This window comes from Enhydra lutris, unplaced genomic scaffold (genome assembly GCF_002288905.1).
Source record: "Enhydra lutris kenyoni isolate GAN:26980312 unplaced genomic scaffold, ASM228890v2 scaffoldscaffold5, whole genome shotgun sequence".
NCBI lineage: Eukaryota > Metazoa > Chordata > Mammalia > Carnivora > Mustelidae > Enhydra > Enhydra lutris.
In genome coordinates this window covers 46,573,417-46,583,358 of record NW_019154089.1, presented here as the reverse complement: position 1 = coordinate 46,583,358, position 9,942 = coordinate 46,573,417, and the positions used below count along the sequence as shown (strand labels likewise).

At 38.2% G+C, this 9,942-nt stretch overlaps 1 protein-coding gene across 2 annotated transcripts in view; it reads left to right on the top strand.

Moving 5' to 3' along the window:
* The first annotated feature begins 436 nt into the window (after positions 1-436).
* The window catches only part of LOC111140845 (complement C7), a 56,250-nt gene continuing 46,744 nt past the window's right edge, over positions 437-9,942 (top strand). Inside the window, exons 1-3 of one of the 2 annotated variants that reach the window (XM_022493058.1) lie at positions 437-475; positions 5,197-5,252; positions 7,208-7,283. In XM_022493058.1, the coding sequence (XP_022348766.1) occupies positions 470-475; positions 5,197-5,252; positions 7,208-7,283 (138 nt within the window). In that variant the 5' untranslated portion in view covers positions 437-469. Of the gene's footprint in view, positions 476-949; positions 1,140-5,196; positions 5,253-7,207; positions 7,284-9,942 lie in introns of those variants that run through there. The other variant, XM_022493057.1, reaches the window with a different exon arrangement.

Sequence of the window (9,942 nt, the reverse complement as noted above, 5' to 3'; positions counted from 1 at the left end):
AATCATTAAAACTGGAAAATATTCGCTAATGGAATGTTTAGTTATAAAATTACTCTCAACGCAAAAATCCTTTCCCACTTAACACTTAACTTCTCTCCTATTAATGCCCTAGCAGCTAGTGTCAGAATATTTGGCCAAACCATGTGAATCAAGTTATAGCTCAGCTTCAATAGAAAGTCTGAACTCTTGCCCCCCAAATGCAGCTTTCATGCAATCTTTGAAAGTGATGCTGAGAACTGCTAGGATCAATGCAAACCTCTGGAGAACGAGGATCTGGCAGAATTAGCCAAGGCAATAGCAGAAGAGGAGAAAATGGATGGAGGGTGATGGCCATGATAAGAACTTTTCAACAGTGAGCTCCACATCAAAGGATTAGAGGACGAACTTGGGAAAATTAATGATGCTCTTCAATATGTTTGCAAAACATGGTGCTGTTTCCAACCATTCTGTGGAGGTCAAGCATGAGGGGATGGAGGTAATATTGTGTTAGTGTGTATGTGTATAAATATAAATATATATATGGTATAGTTGTTGTTGTGTTTTTTTTTTTTCCCCTTTTTTGTTGAGAGAAGTGGTGGAAATTCCACCCCCAAATGTTCCATTTCTATTCTGAGTGAGAGAACCGCGTTTAGATCTTCTTTCTCACAGTGTTTAATCTCCAAGTCTGGTGTACAACACCCTTTAAGGAATCTGGAAAACATCTGCCTAGTTTAGAAGATTGAAATAGGAAGGAGGCTTATCCCTTGCCTTACATAGAGTCTCCTTTGATTGAAAATCACTTGAACATCGACCTGGGAACATTTGCTGCCTTTCTTGATTTACAGATGTTTTCTTAGAACTATACTTCCAAACAGTTCCAGCTGGCTAAAGCTAAGGCCTGTGTAAGTTGATAAGACGCATCTGGCTTCAAGACAAGGACTAAATAGGGAGGCAGTCTCTTTGTGTCCCCAGGGAATCTGGTCGGGGTAGGAGCTAAGTCTCCGAACCACTTGCTCTGTTTATGAGTGCCAAGTTAATCCCCAGCAGTGAGAGACGGGGAAGGAGCAGATTGTTGGGCTCTTCCTGCTGTTGAAAATTCACCCACACTCAGTGGAAATTTTCTTCCTTCTTCAGCTCTGAATGTTTCCCCAAACATGAAGGTAAGATAATAATTTCATTACTTTTGTAAACAAAGCGATCTCAAAAGGAAGTGAGGCTTAATCAAAATGACTCAAAAAAGGGGGAAAACAGGAAAGGGAAAGATCTGGGGGTAACTTTAAAAAAAAAATCCTTATTTAAATATATTTAATAATTCAGCCAAAGTGAATTCCTCTTTCTTTTTTGCAGTAAAATTAGTGGTTCAGAGGTCTGGGAATCAGAGACTGGAGACAATGTTTATGAACGTTCTGAGAAAGGCTTTAAGAAATACAATAGTACCTTTGTTGTTTCTTAGGGAAAATGTCCCTCCAGTGTACTTGGTTTGTTTGTTTCTTTGATTTGGGGTCATGCCATGAAACCCCATGATTTGACTCATCCAAGAGCTTTATATAAGTGAAGTTGAAGATTTGGAATTTTAGAATTTGGAATCTTTGATGAAAGAAAGGGTCAGGAATGTGAGAGTGGAAGATACAGATGGATGGAAGGCAATTAAAAGTTTACCAAGTACACGTGTTGGTCCAGTGCAATGTAGACAAATGTTAGAAAAATTATAGTTCAGCCAAAGATAGGAGCAAGGACAGCAACTTAACTTATTTTTGCATCATTTGTTATTAATTTGTGATTATTCTATCTTGTTCATTTGTTAAGACACTCTTTTTGGGAGCACCTGGGTGGCTTAGTCGGTTAAGCGTCAGTGTTGGGCTCAAGTCATGATCCCAGGATCCTGGGATTGAGCCCCATGTTGGACTCCCTCTTCCTCTCCTGTTCCCCATGCTGTGCTCTCTCTCTGTCAAATAAATAAAATAAAAATCTTAAAAAAAGATATTCTCATTGAAGGTGGGAAATGATAACTACTTCATTTTCAGGGACCCAGGAAACAAATTTCAAGGAATTCTCTTGGTTAAAGATTCAGCTTATATAGCTCATGAACAAAACTGCCTTGTAATAGGCAGATCTTCACAGGTTATAATAAGAGTACATATATGGGGAAGGTGTTGGCAAAGGCAGTCCTGATGGAAAAAAAGTGTGTTCCCTAAAACTTGGTTGAAATTCTTTTAAAACTTATGCAGTAGAATGTTAATGAATTTTTTCATGATGCCGCTTTTGCTGAGACTTGAAGGCCAAGAACAGTAAGTGCTCAGTATCCCGACATTTTGGAGTGAGATGCTGGACAGGCAATGCAGTACTATGAAAAGGGCATCTCAGGGCACCCGGGTGGCTCAGTTGGTTAAGCAGCAGACACTTGATTTCGGCTTAGGTCATGATCTCAGGGTCCTGGGATGGAGCCCTGCATCAGGTTCTATGCTCACTGCAGACTCTGCTTAAGCCTCTCCCTGACTTCCCCCTTGCTCATGTTCTCTCTCTCTCTCTCTCAAAACAAACAAACAAAAAGGGTAGCTCTAAGTCTGTCTGGTGACCCTTTGACTATCTGCATCCTTAAGAGTATGCAAGATCATGACCCTTAGAGTATGGGGGATATAGGAAATGATGTGGGAAACAAAGGCAAAAGAAAACATTATTTCCTTACTGCCTACTGCCTATTGACAAGTCCTTGAAACAGGTAGAGTGACCTTCCTCTAGGAACTCAGCTGCCTCAGTGTTGACACTTTCCTAAGAACAAAAGACAATCTTAACTTAATGTTATCCTACCCCCTCTCCCAGGATCCTGTAAGTCTACTCAAACATATACAGATTCCTTTGGAAACTTCCTTTATCTCTACTCCCCCCACATACACCTCCAAGATATATATGTTAGCAGTCATTCTCCAAGCGTTTGGCCCACTGATACACATCTGAAGGGTCTCACGACTAAGATATTCTTAGAAATAATAATAATAAATGACCTTTTCCTAACAATAGTTAGCCCCTTCAGGGTTTTGGACACCTTGCTTCTAAAATTCCTTAGATACATACATTAACCCAATCCCTCTCCCAACTTAAAAGTATATAATCAGTCACCCACCACAACTGCAGGGGTACTCCTTCTGCCGATGGGTCCTATCCCTGTACTTAAATAAACCCACCTTTTTGGACTGAAGACATCTCAAGAATTCTTTCTTGACTGTTCTGAACCCCAACATTTCCACATCAGGGAATGATACTCTAGTCATGAAAATCTAAAGGCACAGGCTGGTTCACTGGCCTGCGTTCAGCAGAGTAAAACGACACAACAGGGTTGGTGACATCCCGACATCCAGAGCTTAACAGGATGAGGATGTGAGCAAATCTCTCATGGACCCAATGCGGACCCCCTTTTTGGCTCTTGCCCCTCTCCTTCCTGCTGCCATGACTTTGAAGAAGACAGAGACAGCTCAGAGAGATGGGGAAGAAAAGCACAAGCACAAGGGGAAGGAATTCTGAAGCAAACACCACTCTGCCCTTGTTAGGAGCATCTGGGATCAGAAAGTAAGAGAGAAATTTAAAATTGAATACTGAATTGAAATTTGACTGTTTAGATTGTTTCAGAATTTTTGTTTTTTGAAAATGTGACAATTTGTTAGTACCTGGGAGTGACTAAAAAAAGCTATAAGACAAGCTTTCCCAGAGGGAGGAAAAATGAGCTGACACAGCACAGAGTAAAGACATTATTGAAAAAATAAAAAAGAAATCCTTGTTTTTAATTAAAAAAAAACCTTAAAAAAAGTGTTGGTTTAGATTATGTGCTTTATGTGCTCATTGAAAAGTCCGAAAAGTATTCACAGCTTCCCATGCCATTGTTCACTCATTTCCAGGATGCCCACAGCTATTAGTGTTTTGGTTGTGTTTATCAGAATAATAAGCTTTGTAGAACAGTAAAAATCAGAAGCAGGCAACTAGGATTTTACAACGGAAAGAAAGATACCTAATAAGACCTCGGTGATTTAGGAAGGCAAGTAGAAAGGTCTGGAAAAAATGTTGGGAAGCCACTGCTCAACTACAAGGAGAGGGAAAAATGTCTGAGGAGATCGGGGAGAAGAGAAAGAATATTGGCCTGTTAAAATGTGGGGTACGATGGTCTTAAGGACTTTTACACTCGGTTATGAACTGAATACATTTGACACTCAGAGAGTCTCCAGTAAAGATTTGAATTCTATTCATGGATGCCTTCAGTGGTCAAAGTAGGGAAATACATAAAAGTAGAAAAAAAGATAATAGAAATCACCTGTAATTTCATACCAGAAGTAAAGGATTACCTTTTATTATGTCTTTCTAGATTTGTTTTTAATACATGTTTGGTTTTTTTTTTTTCCAAAGATTTTATTTATTTATTTGAGAGAGAGAGAGTGAGAGTGAGAGAGAGCATGAGAGGGGAGAAGGTCAAAGGGAGAAGCAGACTCCCTATGGAGCGGGAGCCCGATGCAGGACTCCATCCCGGGACTCCGGGATCAGGACCTGAGCTGAAGGCAGTCCCTTAACCAACTGAGCCATCCAGGTGCCCCATATTTGGTTTTTCAAACAAAATGTAACCCCATTTTATATATAATTTTGTGATCTACAAAATCTTCAATATTTAGGCTGGTGCTGTTATGGAAAGATGATTACAAAAGGCCTCGGAGGTGTTTTAAATCTGACCCAGCCACAGAACTAAGGGCCTGGGCGAGCGTCACCGCCCTCTGACTACGGATGTGCTTCAACTTTGGTTGACTCTTCATGTATGATGCTTATTTCCCTTCTAACTCCTTATTCTTGGCTGGTCTTTCTTCTAGGCTTCCTCCTCTCCAGGTGTCCTTATGAGTGTTGAAGTTAGAGTGAAGATGAGTGGAGAAAGGAATTAAAAGATCCCTAAAGAGAGGCTCTAATGAATTAAATTTTCTATTTGTTTGGCCATGACATTCCCCAGCCCCTAGTTGTCTTTACAGAAATGAACAGTAGAGGGCGAGCTCAACAGAACTGTATTAAACTTTTATTTGGAATGGAAATTTAAAGGACAAGCACAGTTGTTGAGCCTGGTCCATGGTTCTTTCCTTCTTTATATTCCCAGCTCACAAATCTTGACCTGTAGGAATGTGTACACTTTCAACTCATTAAAGAAATGCAAACTAAAGTAATGTTTTTTTCCTCCTCCCTCTTCACCCCCAGGTAATAATTTTATTCATCTTGGTGGGATTTATAGGAGAGTTCCAAGTTTTTTCAAGGTGAGAATTTTTTTGGAAATCATTAAAATTGTTTTTTATTTTTAGGAAGTTCTTTAGTACATGGCCTGATTTTTACATTGCAGCCTGACACATCTTTATCCCTTAATATTTTATATTTCCACATTTTGAGAAAAGGCAATGATTAGCAAAAGCTTGTTTTATTCTTATTCTTATATTACTTTATTTTTTTCCATAAGAAAGAAACCTGAAATCTAAAAATACAGCAAGGTTTTCTTCTTATCCCAGTATCGTGATTTTACCTGCAATTCAGAGAATTGAACCAACCTTAGAATTGACACAACTTAGAGCAGAATTTGACTTTTAAATGAAATCGTTGCAAAACATTCTTTGGATTTTAAAGATTGAGAGTTTTTTTGTTTTGTTTTGTGTTTTTCCTTAACAGAAATATAGTTGACACACAATGTTACATTAGTTTAAGGTGTACAACATAGTGATTTGACAAGTCTATATGTTATGCTATGCTCATCGCAAGTGTAGCTCATGTCTGGGTCAGAGATTTTTTTTTTTAAATTTTTATTTATTTATTTATTTATTTTTAAGAAATTAGGTTTACTGACTCCTGAGACCTGGAAAAAAGCCAACCTCATTTACCCATGGCCTTATTTTGCTCTCATCAGTTGGGTGGGATAGGACCAGGTCAATTCCCTTCATTGGCCTCTCAGAATATGTTTCAGGAGCTGAGCTATGATGGGGTTGCAAAGAGAACCAATACAGTACAGCGAGTCCACCAGGTGACTCAGATCTTGAAATAGTTGATTTCAGTGCAGATGTGCTCTGTTCTCTGGGAGAGGGCTGCATGCCCTACTGTGGGAACACAGAGGAGAGAAGGGCAAGCTAACTTTTCTTCCTAAGCATCGGTGTTTGGGGAAGTCTTCTGCCTGTCCCTGGGACCCAACATAGAAAAATGGCAAGTTTGATTGTTTAGGGGTCACAGACACTGAGGCTTTGGATCATTATGGCCATGTCAAGATGACAGATTAGCAACATTGTCTCCATAAAAGCATGGGAGGCACATACACTACAAAGGGGACAACTTACTCAGGATCACCTCAGAGGCTTAAGACGAGTGCAAATCACCTTGACTCCAGATGTCTCCAAGGCTAGTAATGTGCTCACAATCCAGAAATCAGGAGTCTGATTTCCTCTGCCCCTTGTAAAATGTGCTTTTATGCTAGGCCAAGCCGTGTGATCTTGGCAAAGCTGGAGTTAAGTGTCACATGAGAACCGACTGTCCTTTTTCATGTATTTTAGTGGAGTAGAATTGCTTAAGCTCAAATTGACTCTTCTTGGGTGTGTTCTTGAGAAAGTAGTAGCCTAAATGAGCATGGGGAATATCTAAAAATAATTTTCTGTCCCTTTAGTCTTGGCCAGGTTTCAGTTTCTCACTTCTCATAGGGTCTTTTTAGAGCTTTTTGTCTTCCAGTGAAGAGTTTCTGTATAACTCTTCAATTTGTCATTCAGAATCCTTTCAAAGGCCAGAATACCTTCCTCTTATATGTTCTCACCTACCCTCTCACATGTGAACAATCTCTTATCTATATTTCCACAATACATTATACTGTACACATTTCTGTTATGAAATTGATCAAATGATGTACATTGTATTATAGATCATGCTTATATGATCATATTATGATTATTTGTTTATTCATCTGCATCTTTGTCATCTCCTCTACCCATAGTCAGTGACCTATCTCTTATTGTTTCTACAGCTCAGGTGTCTGAATTAAATGTTTGGTACATAATAGATGTTTAATAAATATTAATCTCTAAAAAAGTTGCTCCCTTCCACATACATTTTTATGTATCTTGGGATGCTTTTGGTGCCTCTTAAAAAATTGTGAAGCAATTTTTTTTTTTTTTTTTACTATTTTTGACCATTCTTTATGTTTCCCCTCTCCTTATCTTCTACCTGACTTATAACAATTCGACAGAGCTGCATCTCCAGTCAATTGCCAGTGGGATTCCTATGCTTCATGGTCAGAATGCAATGGTTGTACCAAGACTCAGGTAGGACCATACTAAAACTTTGTGTTTATTGTTTCTTTATTGTCTATATTGTTTATACTGATATAGCTGATTTATGGACAAAAGACATTAGCTTTTGACATGTTATTTTTTGCATTTTTAAATACAATTAGTAATTTTAAAGGGAGAAAAGTAATGCTTTAATAATTAATAATGTAATAAAGTAATTTCTGCATTCTTATTTTTCTTGCAGGACTTTTCTAAGTCTTACATTTGAGCCTAGAATTGTACGTAGGATAAAGCAATTCACTAACTCTTTAACTATTAGAGAAACAGAAGAGTGTGAAGTGAAGTTAGTATGTAATTCAACATCTGTTTTATATTTACTGGGTTCACCTTTTCTTTGTGTTTAAAACAAACACTGACAAGTACAAAATGGTTGCTTTGTTTTGCCTAAGTAATAGTGAATGACCATGAAGAGTGAAACATTTTGCACTTTTTTTTTTTTAAGGTTTTAGTTTTAAGTAATGTCTACACCCAACATGGGCTTCCAACCCATAACCTGGAGATAAGAGTCTTGTGCTCCACTGACTGAGCCAGCCAGGAGCCCCTGCATTTTTAAACTTTTTAAGGTTTAATTTCTAAGTAATACAAATAAAATGCTGGACTTGATCTGGAGATAATAGAGGACTTCTAAAAGTGCCTGTTTCCCCCCCCCCCTTATTTTAAGTTACTTATTCGAGAAAACATGGGAAAGTCTATATAAAGAAAACTCTACTTATAATTTTACCATTTAAAAGACATGAACATACCATCATTTTGCTATTCTTTCAATTTATCTTCTCTGTGTTTGTAATTTTTAAAAATAGAATTGTTTGATTATAGTTTTATATTCCGCTATTAAAAATTTTTTTTGTTTAAAAATTTTTTAAAAAAAATTTTAAAAAGATTTCATTAATTTACTAGAGAGAGAGAGAGAGAGAGAGAGCACAAGCAGGGTAAGGGGCAGAGGGAGAAGCAGGCTCCCCACTGAGCAGGGAGCCCGAAAGGGGGCTGGATCCAGGACCCTGGGGTCATGACCTGAGCCAAAAGTAGACACTTAATGACTGAGCCACCCAGGCACCCCTAAAATTTAAAAAAAAAATGAACTCCATGCCACATGTGGGGCTTGAACTCATGACCCTAAGATCAGGAGTAGCATGCTCCACTGACTGACCCAGCCAGGTGCCCCTCTATCCTACTGTTTTTTTTTAAAGTAGGTTCTGTGCCCAGCATGGAGCCCAACATGGGGCTTGAACTCAGGACTGTTAAATCAAGACCTGAGCTGAGATCAAGAGTTGGGCACTTAGCCAACTGAGCCACCAAGGTACCCCTCTACTATTTTAAAATTATACTTTTGGCTGGAATTTTAACAGCTGTATTATTTTCCACTATATGAGTATACCGATCTTATTTATCTATTTTCTTATTGTTTGAGATTTAAGATTTGTACATTTTTGTTATTATAAATAAAACTTCAGTGAACATTTTTGTACATAGAAATCAGTCCTCTGTTCTGATAATTTTCCTAGGATAAATTCCAAAAATATAATGCTTATTTCAAAGGTTTTAAACATTTGAATGATTAAAGATATTTTTATTAAAATATAATTAACACATGACATTGTATTAGTTTCGGATATACAACATGATTCTATATTTGCAAAATATTTTAAAGGTGGTTCAGTTTGAATAAAAATGTGTATTTAAAAATCACTTTTTAATTATTAAAATAACAGAACCATATTATAGAAGATAATTTCTGTTTTGAAGCATCATCACAATCATCACTTTCATCAAGCATTTGGTACCTACGTGAGTGGTATTTATAAAACAAGTTACACAAATGCAGAATTTGGCTTTGGGCGAATAGATGACTACTCTGATTACAGGAAAATGGGTACATGAATAACAAGGCAAAAGTCAGACACCAACTACAGAAAACATTTTTATAATTTAACAAGTTAAGAAAGAATGTTAAATAGAAAGAGATGGAAGGTATTTTTCATATTAGTATTTTTTTCTTGCATAAAGGTCATCATGCAATGATTATATCTCTAGATTATAATGACAAAATTTTCACCCAGAAAGAGACAAGTGAAAATGAAAATAGGGTCATAAGACCAGAATTTGTCAGGTGAGAATGAGACTGTTCTCAGTGGGCAGCCATCAAGGTCATGCTCATATTGAGAGAGAGGGAAGCATTCTTTAGACACACTACACAATCTGTGCTTTGGAACTTTGGAAAAGGACAATTTAATAAGACACGTATGAGAGGTGTCTTCATCAATTAAACACGGAGATTAAAAACTTATCAAGGAACTGTGCTGAGCTCCATTCCCCACTCCTATTCTTCCAAGACTCCTCTGCTTGGACCCAACAGAAGTTGCCAGGGTCAGCCCCAGGCTGACAAAACCGCTCAAAGAGCAAATTACATTCCTGTGACCCTTTGTCCGAAAGAATCCCCACTTCTAACACAGCTTAGGAGGGATGAGGCGATTCCACCTTGGCTTGTGATGAGGGACAGAAGCAGAAATGTGTTCACAGGGGCGCCTGGGTGGCTCAGTGGGTTAAAGCCTCTGCCTTCAGCTTGGGTCATGATCTCAGGGTCCTGGGATCAAGCCCCGCATCGGGCTCTCTGCTCCGCAGGGAGCCTGCTTCC